Source organism: Chiloscyllium plagiosum, unplaced genomic scaffold (assembly GCF_037043375.1).
Source record: "Chiloscyllium plagiosum isolate Xiang-an unplaced genomic scaffold, Cpla_swu_hap1 HiC_scaffold_36, whole genome shotgun sequence".
NCBI lineage: Eukaryota > Metazoa > Chordata > Chondrichthyes > Orectolobiformes > Hemiscylliidae > Chiloscyllium > Chiloscyllium plagiosum.
Window position 1 is genome coordinate 42,929,437 of NW_028270174.1, and position 19,293 is coordinate 42,948,729.

At 40.4% G+C, this 19,293-nt stretch overlaps 2 protein-coding genes across 2 annotated transcripts in view; one reads left to right on the plus strand and one right to left on the minus strand.

Annotated features, from left to right (window-relative positions):
* The window catches only part of LOC122547957 (scavenger receptor cysteine-rich domain-containing protein DMBT1-like), a 260,153-nt gene that overhangs the window by 204,299 nt on the left and 36,561 nt on the right, over positions 1 to 19,293 (minus strand). The window lies entirely within an intron of this gene.
* Positions 8,246 to 19,293, plus strand: part of dctn6 (dynactin subunit 6) — a 32,599-nt gene continuing 21,551 nt past the window's right edge. The window contains exons 1-2 of the mRNA XM_043674021.2: positions 8,246 to 8,323; positions 14,682 to 14,746. Coding sequence (XP_043529956.1) covers positions 8,277 to 8,323; positions 14,682 to 14,746 — 112 coding nt within the window. The 5' untranslated portion in view covers positions 8,246 to 8,276. The remainder of the gene's footprint in view (positions 8,324 to 14,681; positions 14,747 to 19,293) is intronic.

The following is a 19,293-nucleotide window of genomic DNA, read 5'->3' on the forward strand; positions in this document are numbered from 1 at the left end:
TAAGACAAGCCCCCAGTGCAGGCAGCATCCCAGTAAACATTCTTTGCACCCTCTCCAAAGCCTCTGTATCTTTCCTATAATAGGGCAACCAGAACTGGACACAATATTCCAAGTGTGGTCTCACCAGGGTTTTGTAGGGCTGCAGCTCTTAAACTCAATCCCCCTGTCAATGAAAGCCAAAACAGCATATGCTTTAACAACCCTATCCACGAGTGGCAACTTTGAGGGATCTATGCACTTGAACACCAAGATCCCTATGTCCTCCACACTGCCAAGAATCCTGTCCTTAATCCTATATTCAGCATTCAAGTTCGACCTTACAAAAGCATCACTTTGCATTTATCCAGGTTGAACTCCATCTGCCATTTCTCAGCCCAGCTCGGCATCCTGTCTATGTCTTCCTACAGCCTGCAATAGCCCTCGGTACTATCAACGGCACCTCCAACCTTTGTGTCATCGGCAATTTACTAACCCATCCCTCAACCTCCTCATCCAAGTCATTTATAAAAACTACAAAGAGCAGAGGCCCAAGAACAGAGCCCCACTTACCACTGGCCTCCAGGCAGAATACTTTCCATCTACAACCACTTTCTGCCTTTTGTCAACCAACCAATTCTGAATCCAGATAGCCAAATCTCCCTGTATCCCATACTTCCTGACTTTATGAATGAGCCTACCATGGGGAACCTTATCAAATGCCTTGCTGAAATTCAACAAGGCGTTGTAGAAGTTGCTCATTTTGAAAGAAAATAAAGATTTATTTTGCAGAATTCACTAAGTGCATCCCCTTCTAAGAGATCCACATTACTCAACTTTACCCTTTATAGTTTTCTCAGCCAATACCATTGTCCAGTTTTTATGAGACTGATTCATAGATTATGAATTTTTAAACAAATATTTATCCATATTCTCTCCACCCATCTGGAAGCAGTTTAAAATTTTATTTTCCACTTTTTAAACATTGGCAGGGTATTTTCCAACTCCCTCTGTTTGTGAAGGTTGAACTTGTATTGGCCATAACAATACTGTTGAAGAGTGTGGTGCTGGAAAAGCACAACTGGTCAGGCAGCATCCAAGGAGCAGGAGAATTGACATTTTGAGCTAAAAATAGGTATGTGAAAAACACCAGCCTGAGGAACCTCTGCAGGAATGGCCTAGGACTGAGATAGTTCTGAGTGCTGGAGTCCAATGCCCTTCCTTTGCATTAGGCATGATTCTAAGCCAAAGTAACAGTGTCTTCATATATTCCACCCTCAAGTAGCTCAGCACCTAACATTTGGGTCACTTACTCAGACTCATCGTCATCTTCCCATTGCACAAGAGATATTCTTTTAGCATTCATGCTGTTCAGTTCACTCAGGATTTTATATGCTTCAAGAAGATCACCTCCCATTCTTCTAAACTCATAAGGATACAGGTCAAATCAGTATGATCTTTCCTCATAAGCCCCTCATTCCAGGAATCTATCAAGTGAACCTTGTCTATGCTGCTTTAATTGCAATTATCTCCTCTTTTTAGATAAGGCAATTGAAATTGTACAAGGTACTTTAAATGTAGTCTCACCGGTGCCCTCTACCTCTGTAGCAAATCATATAACTTTTACATTCCATTGACTTTGCAATAACCAGCAACATTCCTTTTGCCTTCCTAAGCGTATGGTAACTTTCTGGGATTCATGTACCAGTTCAAAGTTTGTGTGTAGATTTGTAGCTCGGGTGCTCGTTGTTGTGGTTCTGTTCGCCGAGCTGGAAGTTTTTGTTGCAAACGTTTCGTCCCCTGGCTAGGCGACATCATCAGTGCTTGGCAGCCTCCTGCGCAGGAGGCTCCCAAGCACTGATGATGTCGCCTAGCCAGGGGATGAAACGTTTGCAACAAAAACTTCCAGCTCGGCGAACAGAACCACAACAACATTCATGTACCAGGCCACCCACATTGTTTCAATTGTACAACGTGGCAGCATGGCGAAGTTCTGAGGAAGTGTGACTTGACTCAAATGTTAACTTTAATTTCTCTCCACAGATTTATAGCATCTGCAGTTCTTTGTTTTTATTAAACATTATGGCTTGTTGTCTTCTCAACATGATGGGCTGGAAAGTTTCTCTTTTTTTAAAACAAACCTCACACATGGAATGTGAGCATTGCTGGGCCAGCATTTATTGCCATCCCTAGCTGCCCTAGAGAACCACAGCAGTCCATGTGATGTAGGGAGACTCCCCCAAAATATCAATAGGGAGGGAATTACAAGATTTTGACACAGTAACATTGAAGGAAACGGCAACGTATCAAGGAGGATGGCGAGTGGCTTGGTGGGAACGTGGAGGTGGAATGGTTCCCATGTATCTGCTGTGCTTGTCCTTGTAGGTGTTAATTGTCGAGGTTTTGGAATGAGCTGCCTAAGCATCTTTGATGCATTTCTACTGCATCTTGTAGATGGAGCACACTGAATATAAGTCATGCACTGAGTGGATGTGGTGCCAAACAAGCAGGCTGCTTTGTCCTGGATACTTTCAAGGTTCTTGAGTCTTGTTGGAGCTGCATCCATCCAGGCAAGTGCTGAGTACTCCATCACACTTCTCACTTGAGCTTTGTACATACTGAACAAGTTTTGGGAAATCAAGGGTTGAGTTAGTCGCTGCCTTTAACCTGCTCTTGTAGGCACTGCACGTATATAATTACGCCAGCGGTAGTGCTTATATTTTCCCCAGCACCCATGTCACGTGTATGCAGGTGTCGGATACGGTGAAGAACAAGTGTGTAAATCTTTATTCAATTTCCATCACCAGGAAGAAAGGAAACACCCAAGTGGCCATTGACAAGCAGTGCCCTTCTTAGAGGGCTCAATCAATTAAGTTTTAGTTCTATTTCTTTTTCTTATAGGATGTCTGACACACTTTTTTTGGCAGCTCTCAGAGCAAACAGAACCCCTGATGCTCCTGTTCATTTTTTTTAGGCGGTAGTGTAGGGGGAAAGGAAAGAAAGACAGGAGTGTCAGAGGTTCGGTTCACTCTGAGAGCTGCCTCTGAGTGAGCTGGATCGGTAAAAAAATAACAGGAGTGTCAGACCTGAGGGAGCTGGATCAGTGTGAGTGAAGGACTCTGCTCTTTTTTTTCCTGCATTAAAGAGGAGAGGAGACTGATTCTGTTGGTGTTTTCCCATTGAGGAGTAAATAAAAACTTGATTGATTTAGAGCGGCATGGTTGCTCAGTGGTTAGCACTGCTGCCTCACAGTGCCAGAGAGCCAGGTTTGATTCAAGCCTTGAGTGACTGTCTGTGTGGAATTTGCACATTCTCCTAGTGTATACGTAGGCTTCTTCCCAGTGCTCCAGTTTCCTCCCACAGATGTGTAGGTTAGGTGAATTGGCTATTCAATTCCTCACAACTAAAATATATCCCAGTGAGAAAGAAAGATGGTAAGGGGTATTAAAAACATCCATGGTTATACAAGGAGGTCAACAAAAATATAAAAGTAAAAACTAAGGTATACCATATTGTAAAGGTCAGTGACAGGCTGGAAGATTGGGAAACTTTCAAACATAAATAAAGGGATACTAAAAAAATGAATAAAAAGAGCCAAGGGAAATAAATAAAGAAAACTAGCACAAAATATCAAAAAGGATAGCAAAAGCTTCTAAAGGTATATAAAAGGGAAGATAGTCGCTAAGGTGAATGTTAGTCCCTTAGTGGGGAACACTGAAATGGCAGAGATGTTAAATCAATACTTTGCCTCAGTTTTCATGGTAGAGGACAACAGTTCTATTCCGAATGGAATGGGCAAGTCAGAGGCAATAGAAAGGGTAGAACTTAGAACAATTAACATCGATAAGGAAAAGGTACTCAGCAAACTATTAGGATTGAGGGCAGACAAGTCTCCTGGGCCTGATGGCCTATATCCTAGAGTATTAAAGGAAGTGGTCGCAGAAGTAGTGGGTCCATTCCAAAATTCCCTGGACACAGGAAAAGTTCCAGTGAATTGAAAAAAAATGCTAATGTAATGCCCTTAGTCAAAAAGAGAGGGAGGTAGTATGTGGGGAATCACAGACCAGTTAATTTAACATCTGTTGTTGGGAAAGTGTTAGAATCGATTATCAAGGAAGTAATATCAGGACATTTGGAAAGTCAAAATGTTATCTATCAGAGTCAGCATGGTTTTATGAAGGGCAAATCATGTTTGTCTAATTTGCTAGAGTTCTTTGAAAATGTAATAAACAAAGTAGATAATGGGGATTCTGTAGGTATATCAGGACTTCCAGAAGGCATTTGATAAGGTGCCACACAATAGGCTAATTCACAAGGTTGGATCATATGAGATATGGGGTAATTTATTAGCTTGGATAAGTGACTGGCCGATAGACAGAAGACAGAGAGTCTGAATAAATGGGTTTGTTTGTGGATGGCAAGAAATAACTAGTGGCATGCCACAGGGTTTGGTTCTTGGGCCCCAGTTCTTTACAATCTACATTAACGACTTGGACACAGGGATAGAAGGCTCTACAGCCAAATTTGCGGATGGCACAAAAATAGGCAGAACGGTAAATTACAATGAGGAAATAAGAAACTTATAAATGAATATAGATAGGTAAGGAGAGTGGGCCAAAATGTGACAGATGGAGTTTAATGTGGATAAGTGTGAGGTCATGCATTTTGGTCAGAAAAATGGGGAGAGACTTCAGGGTGCTACAGTACAGAGGATCTGGGTGTCCTCAATCATGAGTCACAGAAAGCTAGCATGCAGGTACAGCAGGTAATAAAGAAAGTGAATGGAATGTTGGCTTTTATAGCTAAAGGAATAGAATATAAAGGTAAGGAAGTATTGTTGCAACTATACAAGGCATGGTGAGACCGCACCTGGAGTATTGTGCACAGTTTTGGTCCCGTTATTTGAGGAAAGATGTAAAGGTATTGGATAAGTAGATCCCAAAGATGAACAGTTTAGGCCTATTCTTTCTGGAATTTAGAAGAACGGGGGGAGATTAAATGGAGGTATTCAAGATGATAATAGGTTTGGATAAAATAGACATGGAGCGGATGCTTCCTCTTGTGGAGCATTCCAGGATGAGAGGTGATAGTCTTAGGATAAGGGGTAGCAACTTTAAAACAGTGTTAAGGAGAAACTATATCTCCCAGAGGGTTGAGAGCTTGTGGATGCTGTGACAGTGAGTAAACTTAAGGAGGATTTAGACAGATTTTTAATTGGTAATGGGTTGAATAGTTATGGGGAGAAGGGAGTAAAATGTGGGTGAGAAGCATAACAGCCATGATCGAATGACAGAGCAGATCCAATAGGCAGAATGGCCTAATTCTGCATCTATATCTTATGAACTTATAAAAGATTCTGAAATTCTGGTTTGTTCACTGAGCTAGACTGTTCAATTCCAGACATTTCACCACAATACTAGGTAACATCTTCAGTGAGCCTCCGAATGAGGTGGTGGAGCCCGCTTTCTATGTTTGGATTTCCTTGGGTTAGTGATGTCATTTCCTGTTCTTTTTCTTGGGATCTAAGTCAATGTGTTTGTTGATAGAATTCCAGTTAGAATGCCATGTTTCTAGGAATTCACATGTGTGTCTCTGTTTGGCTTGTCCTAGGATGGATGTGTTGTCCCAGTCAAAGTTATGCTCCCTCATCTGTATGAAATTTGCTAGGATTCTGAAATCTTACCAATGATCCAGGTCAGACTAAGTGGCCTACCATTTCCTACTTTCTGCCTCCCCTCCTTCTTAAACAGGGGTGTTACATTGACAATTTTCCAGTCCTCTGCACCCTCCCTGACTCCAGTGATTAATGAAAGATCATCACCCATTACCTCCCCAATCTCCTCAGCTAAGTCTCTCAGAACTCTAGGGTGTAGTCTATCCAGTCTGTGAGATTTATGCACCTTCAGATCTCTCAGCTTCCCCAGCAACTTCTCCTTTTGGTCAGACCACATATGGAGTATTGTGCACAGTTTTGGGCCCCATATCTCAGGAAGGACGTACTGGCCCTGGAGCGTGTTAAGAGGAGGTTCACGATAATAGTCCCAGGAATGAAAAGCTTAACATATGAGGAATGTTTGAGGACTTTGGAGTTTAGAAGGATTGGGGGGATCTAATTGAAACATACAGAATACTGAATGGTCTGGAAAGAGTAGATATTGGGAAGATGCTTCCATTGGTAGGAGGGACTAAGACCAGAGCATATAGCCTTAGAATAAAGGGTAGACATTTTAGAATGGAGATAAGGAGAAACTTCTTCAGTTACAGAGCGGTGAATCTATGGAATTCATTGCCACAGAAGACTGTGGAGGCCAGGTCATTGAGTATATTTAAGACTGAGATAGACAGGTTCTTCAGTATCAAGGGGATCAAGGGTTACAGATAGAAAGCGGGAGAATGGGGTTGAGAAACTTATCAGCCATGATTGAATGGCAGAGCAGACGTGATAGGCTAAATTCATAGAAAGAATTGCAAATCTTTTAGACAAGCTCAAGGGCTAAGACTATTTTACCTCTATCGCCTGGATCCCATGACCTGCCTCACATTAGAAGGTTCCACGTTCAAAAATGAAAGATTGTTCAAATGAATATTCAGCAACTAGAACGTTTCCAGCATGAGACAAAGTATGCTCATTGTTGCCTTTGCAAGGCAAACCTCTGGAAGCAAAATTCAGTGGTCCATACAAAGTACTTAGGAGAGTTATGAAGTGACCTATCTGATCAATACTCCTGATCATAAGATGAAAAATCAGTTATGTCAAATAATGTTTAAAAAGTAGTTTTTTTTGCTTGAGATCAGAAATCTTTAATCTTCATACACTTCTTTACTGTGTACAAATTTAAACATCTCTCTCTTTTGGCTTGAAAGGTTAATAACTAATGTTAGTGCAAAACCTACCTAACTTAGGCGTTGTGTAAGTGTCGGTGTTGGACTGGGTTGGATAAGGTCAAAAATCACAACGCCAGGTTATAGTGTTATGTGATTTTTAACTTAGAACATTTCAGGTTTTGATACATCTTCACTGATGTTCTTCCAAGACTTCTGGAAAATAAAGGACTTGTGTATTAGGCTTGGGCGCTTTTCCTTCCACCCGCAGGCCTACTCTCCACCACCTACAAGTCTGCCAACACCTACTGACACTTGGGTGCACTGCTGCCTCCTCTTGTACTTCCCATTCCAGTCCTACAGGGCATACCAAAGAGAACACAGCCTCCTGGTAGGATGAGGACCACTCTCCTGAATCTATTCCCATTCTTGTTATTACGAGAGAACTTTCTCCTCCTGGGTAAGGGAAGGCAACAGTAAGAACAAAAATTAAAAAAGGGTGGAATTCCAAAACTCAGAACTCCACCAAATGGTGAAATGTTCTCATTCCTGGGAAAGTCAATGCTTGGAACTGAGAAGAACCAGAACAAAGGAATCACTTTAAATAAACATCGAATCTTACAGTACAGATTCAAGGCCACCTTGCCTGTTGTGGTTGCACTGGCTTTCTGAAAGTAGTGCTCAATTTGAATTCAGTACCTAATTTTTCTCCGTGTAATCCGCATATATTCAAAAGAATGTCCAATGTAGCAAGTGGAGAGAACTGTCTTCCTTTCATAAATGTTTCAATAACCAAATTTTAAATTTCAACCACTTTCCAGAAGGAAAAACCACCAAAACGTATAACGGTCCGACACGTTTTGTATACATCGGAACAGTACATTCATTTCGAAGTACAACTGTATTTTTTTAAAAAACTGCTTGTTCTTCCTGGGTTGGTAAAAGATCTAGAGAGAAAATTAAGAAAATTATTTTGCAAAGCTTGTTATACCCTGGAACACCATGCTTGAAAGGGTGGATGAACTTAAATAATTTGAATATCTCCACTGTAACAGGTCTTACCCTAACGTTTAGAGTTCTACAGAACAATCTCAGCTTCGGTATGGAGTCTCTCATTGCTGGTAACATCCAGTCAAACTTACCACACACTATCACAGGCCTTGCTCACAGCATTCCAATTTTTACCACAAAAATTAACCCTGCAAATAATCTGCAGTCTTTTTAGATTTGTATACTGAAAATAAGGTCGTATTGCTTTTCCAGTCCATAATCATATTAAAATTTCCCCAAAACAATAACTGAATTTCAATGTTAAGCACGCGTACAACTGCCTTCTGAAAACCGTTACAGACTGCGCGCGCCAGGCTTCAGGTGAGAGAGTGGGTATTGTCTCCTCCTCCCGGCAGGGGGCGCGGAGTGGCGCGTGCGCACGCGCACTAACCACATCATGTTAGTTGGTACGCAGGCGCACTGAGGCGATGAATGGCAAGATGGAGATTGTGTCGGGAAAACAAACTCAGAAAAGGTAAAAATTAAAGATGCTCGAGTCTGGATGTCAAGATCAGTTTCTAGAGAAGAGCGGGACGACAAAATATGCTATTTTAGTATAAATAAAGGAAACAATTTGATAGCAGAAGGTGGTGACTGGGAAAACTAGAAGTGAAGGATGGATCCGACCTGGACGGTCAGGATCAGCCTTTGGAGGGGAAGTAGGATTTATCAACAAGAAACTATTGGAGTACAAAAGCTTGTAGTTTAATGGGTCTCTATTTTAAGTTCAAAAATGTCCCCTTGGAAAGGAAGAACTTATTTGGGTGACACGATAGTTCAGTGGTAAGCACAGTTGACTCACAGCACCAGGTTCAATTCCAGCCTCGGGGGACTGTCTGTGTGGAGTTTGCCCGTTCTCCTGTTTTCTCCGGGTTTCATCCCACAACTCAAAGATGTGCAGGCTAGGTGAAGTGGCTGTGGTAAAAACCTACACGTTCCCAAACGATATAGGCAAGAGTGCAATATTCAGGAGTAAATATATCATATAGGGGTCTGGGTGGTTACCCTTTGGAGGGTCGGTGTGGATTTGAATTGAATTGAATTGAATTTATTGTCACGTGTACTGAGGCACAGTGAAAGCTTTGTCTTGCGAGCAATACAGGCAGGTCATAGAGTTAAATTTGTTGGGCCAAATGGCCTGCTCCCACACTGTAGGGATTCTATGATTTATATAACACTTTTCATTATGTATGCAGAATAGTAATGCTTCATGGCCAACTTAATTACATTTGACATAAATATACAGTAGAAAATTTATACACAGCAACTCTTCCAAACATCAATCTGTGCTGAGGCCATTTGCTTTCCAACAAGGTATACGTTTTAAGAGTTGGAAATATTTTGATTGTTGATAAAGTAGTAATGGAGCTGTTGCTTTATGTATTGTAATCCTTTACTTCACAAAGCAATAGTTTATGCCTGAATTTGCTTTTGGATAAAAAACCTTCAAAGTTGTTGGGGAAATAAACAAAATGTTTATTTTGTTTAAATAACAAAATGTTTAAATAACAATATTGTCCCTTAACATGGAGACTTCTTCAAAGTCAGTGGTGAGTTTGCTGACCACAAAATCCAGGCTATTTAGAAACAATTTGGTTTGCTATAGCTTTTCTACCCATTTTAATAATTTGTCTCTCATTCCAGCTTTTTCCTTACAATCCTTTTATTTTAATTCCTCAAGTAGAAGCAAATCAGAGCAGGACTTATGGTATGGTCCTGTGGAGTGTTGCTGAACAAAGAGACCTGGGAATACAGGTTCTTGGTTCCTTGAAGGTAGTTGCAGGTAGATAGGATGGTGAAGAAAGCCTTTGGTATGCTTTCCTTTATTGGTCAGAGCATTGAGTATAGGAGTCGGGAGATAACTATACAGAACATTGGTTAGGTCACTTTTGGAATATTGTGTGCAATTCTGGTCTCCTTATCGGAAGGACGTTGTGAAACTTGAAAGGGTTCAGAAAAGATTTACAAGGATGTTGCCAGGGTTGGAGGATTTGAGCTTTGGGAAAGGCTGAATAGGCTGGGGCTGTTTTTCCTGGAGAGCTGGAGGCTGAGGAGTGACCTTTTAAATCATGAGGGGCATGGATAAGATAAACAGACAAGGTCTTTTCCCTTGGGGGAGGGTGAGGGAAGAAAGATATTAAAAGGACCTCAGGGGCAACCTTTTCACAAAGTATATGGAATGACCTGCCAGAGGAAGTGGTGGAGGCTGGTACATTAACAGCATTTAAAACACATCTGGATAGGTACATAAATAGGAAGGGTTTAGAGGGATATGAGCCAAGTGATGGCAAATGGATTACATTAGGTTAGGATATCTGGTCGGCATGAATGAGTTGGATTAAAGGGTCTGTTTCCGTGCTGTACATCTCTGACTCTATCACATGCCAATTTATCTTAAAGATTCCTAAATAATCTACTTTAACTACCTTTTCAGTTAGTACATTCCAGATATTTTTAAAAATCCTCTGTTCTCCTAATTTCCCTTCTTTGTTTTGCAATTGTTATAAACCTGTGGCCCAAATCTACTAGAACTCTTTTGTCAGTGTAAACACTTTCCTTCTTCCTTGCCCTACTAAAACACTTCATAATTTTGAATACTTCCTTGCTTAGCATTTAGTTGCATTCCTGAAATGTGCAACTGTAAGTGAAACAATGGTAAGCAATTCAAATGTTTCTATCACAACCAATGTCAAAGGGACTTCTCTAAGACCTTTCTCAGAAAAAATAAAGCAATTCATCTTGTAAGCTGAAATACTGTAACTGTTAAATTCTTATTTGTAAATTAATTAGCTTTCAAAGTAAAAATATAAAAGAAATATATTGACTATCTTTGCCTTCTGCCCGCCAAACCTACCACTCATTACTTTGCTCCCCTGTGTGTCTAGAGCTTTGGAATGGGATAGTCAGAGGGAGGAAGGGAGAGGGAAGGATGTCTTAACAGGTGAGCCGCACCAAGCAGTGGTATGGTGACTCAGTGGTTAGCACTGCTGCCTCCCAGCACCAGGACCTGGGTTCGATTTCAGCCTCGGGTGACTGTGTGGAGTCTGCACATTTTGCCCATGTCTGCGTCGGCTTCCTCCGGGTGCTCTGATTTTCTCCCACAATCAAAAGATATGCAAGTCAGGTAAATTGGCCATGCTAAGTTGTTCAGTGTTCAGGTTAGGTGCATTAGTCAGGGGAAAATATAGGCAAGGGGAGTGGGTTACTCTTCGGATGGTTAGTGTGGACCTCTCTGCCCGTTCCACCATACTGACTGTCCTCTTTGAGACCATTTCTATCCTCAATTCACAATTATAACTTGGGGATCACCAGCAAATTTTGAAATTGTGGCCTTTTTAAATTCACTGATGGGATGAGGACATAACTGGGTACATCACCATTTATTGTCAACCACATTGCTGTGGGTCTGGAGTCACTTGTATGCCAGATCAGTTAAGGATAGCAGATTCCCTTTCCTAAAGGACATTAGAGAACCAGACAAGATTTTCCTGACAATTGACAATGATTTCATGGTCATCATTAGAACTCTTAATTTCAGATTCTTATTTTTGTACTGAATTCAAAATCTACCATCTGCCACAGTGGGATTTGAATCTGCGTCCCCAAAACATTAGCATAGTTTAGCAAGTATAACACTAGGCCATCACTTCCTCTACACATTCCACGTCTAGACAGTAATGTATATCTAAAATGTTGAGCGAGTCCTGGGAAATCTGAATACCTTCTTTCAGTTTGAAAAACAATTGTTCTTCAGTACTCTGTTTTATATCGGTCAGCCAACTTCAAATCCATTCCCTCCTGTCACCATTATTCCATGGCTTCAGTATTATGTGGCACTTTATCAGAAGGCTTTGAAAGTCCATATATATCAGATCCACCATTCTGACCTGGAACTATATTGTCCTTCCTTCACGAATGCTGGATCAAAATCCTAGAATTGCAATCCACACTGTTGGAGTACCTGCATCACAAGCAGTTCAAGATGGTGAAGTCACCTTCTCCAGAACAGTCAATCATTGGCAATGAATGATGTCATTGCCTTCAATGCCATGTCCCATGAGTGATTTTTGTTTTAAATGTCGATGTGCATCACTTCAAGTGCATTACCCTCCTCTATTTGCTCTTTTAGTTAATCAAAAAACTGGACAAGTTCATGAAGCATGATTTGTCTTTGAATCCCTGCCAGATTTCTCTAATTAATCCACAATTGTCCAAGTGACTGTTAATTTTGACTGCACTATTATTTCTAAAACCACTTACAACATCAAAATTAAAGTGACTGGCCTGTAAAGTTTATTGTACAACCTTTTCTTTGAACAATGGTGTTTCACTTGAAATTATCCATTTTTCTGGCACCATTTCTTTTTCTAAAGAGGATAGTAAAATTAAGGACAGCTCCTCTACATTTTCACCCTTACTTCTGTCAGCATGCGCAGCTGCGTTCCCATCAGGTTGTGGTAACTTTTAAACTTCACATACTGCCTACCTTTCTATTGGTTTTTTAGATTAGATTCCTTACAGTGTGGAAACAGGCCCTTCAGCCCAATCAGTCCATACCGACCTTCCGAAGAGTAACCCACCTAGACCCATTCCCCTCTAACTAATGCACCTAACACTATGGGCAATTTAGCATGGCTAATTCACCTGACCTAGCCCATCCGTTACCTCAGCTTCCTTCAGCATTTTCGTTGGTTAAAAATAGATACAAATGATAACTTATTGCCTTGGTCAGTCTATCATCTACCATGTCCATCTCCTTTATTCCCAATCTACATAATTGCTACAACCAGATGAAGAAATGCCTCCTTCCTCATTGAGCCAGGAATGTATTGATCAAGAAAGATTCCCTGAACACAGGTCAAAAACCCTTTCCCTCCCTCTTACCTTTCAATGATTACTATCCTAATTTGCATTAGGATTATGAAGATTCCCAGTAACATTATTCTGTTTTGGAACCACTCTTTAGTTTCCCTGTAACATCACACTTTGGAGTCCTGTTTTCCCATAAGTTTGGTATCCAGTTTTAAGAATGCTTTCACCGTTGTTGTCCCTTACTTTTTTTTGTATATCTACATTTTGAAGATTGAAGTCAGTTACTTAATGCTGTGTATCTTTAGATTTCTCTGAAATTTTCCTCCAAATTTTTTCCTCTGACCTTGCTATCAGGGATCTAGATATTTTGAATGAGCCTGTTTAGAGATGTTCTTGCTAACTTCTGGAGCATATGGGACTTGAACCCAGGCCTCCAGCTCAGAAGTAGGGCTGCTACTGATGTGCTACAAAAGCTCTCACTATCCAGATCTCCAGTAAACACTTCAAACTATTGTGAACAGTTTAACAACTCCTTTCATATTCCTTGACTTCAATGAATTGATAAGTTTTTGTAAAGTTAGCTAAATCTGCTGATGCCTCCAACTTTCCTTTATTAATTGTATCTGTGCCAGCCCTTTGTAGAGCAATCCAGTTGATCATACTACCTTGCTATTCCCCATGGCCATATAATGGAGTTTCCCTTTCAACTGTGTATATCCAATTCTCTTTTAAATGTTGCCATTGAATCTGCTTCCACTGCCCCTTTCAATGATGCGTTCCAGATCATAACTTGTATAAAAAGATGTTTTCTCATGCCACTTCTGAGTCTAAGTGGACAGTTCAATATTGGCCATGTCACGCTTTTTCACATTTTTAGTTCTAATATTTTCATAATTGTTTTTATATGCTTCTATAGCCTCACACTTCCCTTTCTCTGTAATCTCCTCTAACTTCAGTGTTCTGAGATAACTGCATCAACCAATTTTATTCTCTTGACAATCCCACCCCTCCCCAATTTAGTCCATTATTGGTGGCTGTGCCTTCAATTCTTAAGGCCTGAAGCTCTAGAATTCCCTCTTAAACCAAGCTTTTGGTTATCTCCTAGTATCTTTTCAGTGTCTATCTTTGGCTTACGTTGATCCTGTGAAATGCTTCAGGACATTTCATGAATTAAAAGGCACTGGATAAATATAAATTGATACTTTAGTTGTAGCAGAGAGTATTAAGGAGAGGTTAATAGAAATCTTTGAGATTAAATGGTGCTTTCAGCAATCTTGGGAAGAAACTGTCTACACTAGCAAATGTTTGGTGGCTACAGGACACTAATTTAAGACAATCTTCCAAAAATCCTGAAGAAAATTTATTTTATGCAGCAAGATATGTTCTGTAATGTCTGAAAGATTGGTTGAGTCAGATTCGATAGTAATTTTCAAGGAAAATTATACAAATACTTGAAAAGGAAAATTTTGTAGACTATGAGAAAGTGGAAGGAAATGAGGCTAATTGGTAGTTGTAGCTCTTCACAGTATGCTTTGAACATGTGCAAACTGTTTTTAAGAAAAAAAATTCATCTTAAAACTTCCCTTCTCTATTCTGAGACACATTTATTCACCTCTACTCTCTATACAGTTAACATTTCAATCTGTTTCTCTCCGATATGATACCATCTGTAAAGTTGCTATTATCTTTCCCTTTACTTTCATTTCAGTACTTGTTATTATGCAGAAGGTTCAATAGTGTTTATTCTTGCACAAACACCAGTGAATAAATATTGGAGTAACTACAATGTCTGCTTGGACAACCATTTTACAGACTTGTACTGAAAATAAACATTAAATTACAACCGCATTCTCTTCCAGACAAAAGTTTTTTTTAAACTTAATACATAACTTGTAATTCTTATACTTTGGAGTGTTTTACATAATTAGCATAACTTACTAATTACCTGAGTGATGTTGACCTTGTATTTACCTTTGTTAATTACACAATGCATTCTCCATTAATTAAATTTTTTTTTGCAGTGTGAAAATTGCAGCTGGAGCTGTTGTCTGTGTTGAAAGTGAAATCAAGGGAGATGTAACTATTGGTAAGTGATCTTCAATTCATCATTAGTGAACTTAATGCCTGCTTCTGGTAAATTCAGGTTAGCAAGTAGTAGTCAGTAGCTACCAATGAAAATCAACTGATTAGTTCAACAATTTCAGACCAATGTTGAGTCTGAGAGACTGTAAAGCATTTAATTGAACGATAAAACTTGTGTTGAGTTTAACTGAGCAGTGCTTTAAGTCAAGGATAGAAATATCAGCATGAGTCGAGTGGATGTGGACTCTTAACGAATTTTGGTCTAACTTTCTGGATTACTAATGCCATACTATAACCACTGTGCTACCATTTCCAACTTGATCTGCTTTGGCTGCAGGTTTGTCAGTATCATTAATTTTGAAGTGTTCACCCATGTCTTCAAATCCCCTCTGGCTATCTTTTCCCTATAGGTGGCCTCCTGCAGCTCTAAACCCTCAAAAAACTGTGTATTCTTCCACTTTTGGCCTCCTGTGCACCCTCTACTTTTATCTCAGCATTGAATATAGACAGCTCACGGTACAGTCACTGAAGCTCTGAAATCTCTTCTTAAGTCTCCCTCTACCCTGACACCTCTCTCCTCTATTTAATATCCTGCATTAAACTTCCCACTTATATGTTGGCGGCAAAATAGCAGCACAGCATGTGGGCTCCTTAACCCAGGAGTCTGTAGCTTGTCTACTCCATTAGTTTTTTTTTCTGATTTTCTTTTTTAAAATGTTTCCAGTTATTATCATTATTATCAAGATTCACTTTGCTTTCTTTTAACTGCTTCGGTGGAACACTTCTCCAGTCCCAGCAACGACAATGCAATCCTGTCCTCTTTAGAAAAAGAAATGGTGCCAGGAAGGTGGATAATTTCAAGTTTTCAAAGAAAAGGTTGTACAAGTAGTTCTGGGATAATGCGCATTTCGGCTACGCAATTTAGCTATAATGTCACTGAAGAATTAGGGAATAGTATTTTTGAGAAATGTTACCTTAATTCGCAATAGCGCGATTCCAGCGGGGATCGGTTCTCGTGCATGCTCCGATGTCCATACCGAAATCTCTGCGCCATTCTGCGAATGCACAATATCAGTGCCAGTCTTTGTACCATACTGCATGTGTACTGATGTCAGCTGCTGACTGAGCAGCTTTTTTTGAGAGGTGCTGTACAGAGAACAGCTTTGTCCCATTTTTTAAATGTACTGTGTTAAACTTACTTTTTGTTTCGTTAATAAATATGATTTTCAACCTGCATTCAGGCTGTGTTATACTTTGTGTTAGATTTTTGTGTGATTTTTGAGCGATCGTGATTTTTTTTTTCCTCTGCTAGTCTGCCCCTAACCCAACTTTTCCCATAGGTCCCATTATTTCTATTAAGGATGGGATCTATCCCAGGTTACTGAGGGAAGCAAGAGAGGAAATAGTTGGGGCCTTAACAGATATCTTTGCAGCATGGGTGAGGTCCCGGAGGACTGGAGAATTGTTGTCCCCTTGTTTAAGGAGGGTAGCAGGGATAATGCAGGTAGTTATAATTTGGTGAGCCTGACGTCAGTGGTAGGGAAGATGCTGGAGAAGATACTGAGGGATAGGATCTATTCTCATTTGGGAAAAAAATGGGCTTATCAGTGATAGGCAGCATGGTTTTCTGCAGGGAAGGTCATCTCTTACCAACTTAATACAATTCTTTGAGGAAGTGACAAAGTTGATTGATATGGGAAGGTCTGTAGATGTCATATACATGGACTTCAGTGAGGCATTTGATAAGGTTCTCCATGGTGTGCTAATGGAGAAGGTGAAATTGCATGGGGTCCAGGATGTACTAGCTGGATGGATAGTCAACTGGCTGGGCAACAGGAGACAGTAGTAGTGGAAGGGAGTTTCTCAAAATGGAGACCTGTGACCAGTGGTGTTCCATAGGGATCCATGCTGGGACCACTGTTGTTTGTGATATATATAAATGATTTGGAGGAAGGTATAGGTGATCTGATTAGCAAGTTTCCATATGATGATAAGATTTGTGGAAAAGCAGATAGTGAAGGGGACTGTCAGAGAATGCAGCAGAATACAGATAGATTGGCGAGCTAGGCAGAGATGTGGCAGATGGGAGTTCAGTCAGGGCAAATGTGAGCTGATGCATTTCGGAAGATCTAATTCAAGAGCGAAATATGGTAAATGGAAAAGTCCTGGGGAAAATTGATGTACAGAGAGATCTGGATGTTCAGGTCCATTGCACCCTGAAGATGGCAACACAGGTCCGTAAGAGTGGTCAAAAAGGGATACGGCATGCTTTCCTTCATCGGATGTGGTATTGAATACAAGAGTTGGCCGGTCATATTATAGTTGTATAGGACTTTGGTTTGGCCACATTTGGAATACTGCATACAGTTCTGGTCGCCACATTACCAAAAGGATGTGGATGCTTTGGAGAAAGTGCAGAGGAGGTTCACTAGGATGTTTCCTGGTATGGAGGGCACTAGCTATGAAGAGAGGTTGAGTAGATTAGGATTTTTTTTCATTAGAAAGACTGAGGTTGAGGGGGGAACCTGATTGAGATCTACAAAATCATGAGAGGTATAGACAGTGGATAGCAAGAAGCTTTTTCCCAGAGTGAGGGACTCAATTACATGGGGTCACAAGTTCAAATTGAGAGGGGAAAAGCTTAGGGGAGTTTGCATGATAGTTCTTTACACAGAGTGTGGTGTGGGCCTGGAATGTGTTGCCAGCAGAGGTGGTAGAAGTGGGCACAATAGCATCATTTAAGATTTATCTATGCAGATACATGAATGGGAAGGGAGCAAAGTGATACAGACCCTTAGAAAATAGGCGACAAGTTTAGGGAGAGGATCTGGGTCAGCGCAGGCTTGGAGGGCTGAAGGGCCTGTTCCTGAGCTGTAATTTTCTCTGCTCTTTGTTCCCAGCGAAGTTTTGATGGAATGCAACTACAGCATTATAGGAGGGCTACCAGTACAATAAACATTACAGGCCAGTCAGTTAAGGTTGGTGTTATAAGAGGTTTTAGAAATAATACTGCAGTACAAAATTAAGTCATATAGCGAGTTTTGAGAAGATTTGTAGCTCAGGTTGAGGTTCTGAATGTAGGTTTGCTCGCTGAGCTGGAAGGTTCATTTCCAGACGTTTCGTCACCCTACTCGGTAACCTCTTCAGTGGGCCTCCGGGCGAAGCACTGTTGATAATTCCTGCCTTATATTTATATGTTTGAGCTGGTGATGTCATTTCCTGTGGTGACATCACTTCCTGTTGTGTTGTCATCTGTTCTTTTTCTCGGGGGTGGTAGATGGGGTCTAACTCATATGTTTGTTGATCGAGTTCCGTTTGGAATGCCATGCTTCTAGGTATTCTCATGCATGTCTCTGTTTGTTTGGCTTGTCCTAGGATATGTTTTATTGATATGTTTTCAGTCCAATAAGGAAAGAAACAAATTTGGACCTGGTTGTGGGAAATCGTGAGGTAAGTGGGTTAAATTCCAGTAGATCATCACTGACCTAACATTGACTGCAACATAAATTAAAGCAATTATGGAGAACATCTAATCAAAGCTAAGAATGTAAAATTCAGAAAATCTGATTTGAGTGATTTTAAGAGAGAATCTTGTAGTGCAGAATAAAACAGAAATGGAGCAATGGAGGGAAATCAGGGAAGAGATAATTCGGATGGGAATAATCCATTAAAGGGAAAAGATAAATGTTCCAAAGCAATTATGTCTTTAAAAGGAAATTAAAAATTACATTGAAACAGGAAAAGCTTAAAACAAGTATCAGGTGCAAAACTCAGTTAATAACAAGGAAGATTATGGAAAGTAGAAAAAGAAGTCCAACCGGAACTCTATCAACAAACACGTTGACTTGGACCTGATTTACAACCCCCTGAGAAAAAGAACAGGAAATGACATAAGCAACTCAAACATATAAATAGAAAGCAGTGCTTCGTACAGAGGCTCACTACAGATGTTACCTAGTATGGTGACGGAATGTATGAAAATGAACCTTCAAGCTCAAAGAGCGAACCTAAATCCAGAACATCAAACTAAGCTATAAATCTTCCCAAAACTCGCTAGTAGAAAAAGAAGTTGAAAAATGTTAATATGGGAGGCAAGGAAAGGTACCGTCTTGCATTAACAGGCAAACATACATTAAAACCTAGAACAATTTATAAATGTTTAAGGTTGGATTTTGCTGCATTGGTAATGGAGGTTATCAGTGGCCTCAGCTATTGCTGTGTAGAACTAGCAGCAATTTGTGATGAGCAAGTTACGCATGTTGCTAAGCTTGAAGTTTTTGTTCCTCTAAAAAAGACAGCAAAAGTAGAGACAGTAATGAATTTGGCTTGGCAATTATATCACTGTAATACTGTAAACTTGGGTTAATTATCCATTCCAACAAAACTGTGTTCATTTAGGAGTAACTGGATTTTACTAGGCAGCATGGTGGCTCAGTGGTTAGCACTGCTGTTTCACAGTGCCAGGGACCTGGGTTCGATTGCAGCCTTGGGCAACTGTCTGTGTGGAGTTTGCACATTCTCCCCGTGTCTGCATGGATTTCCTCCGGGTGC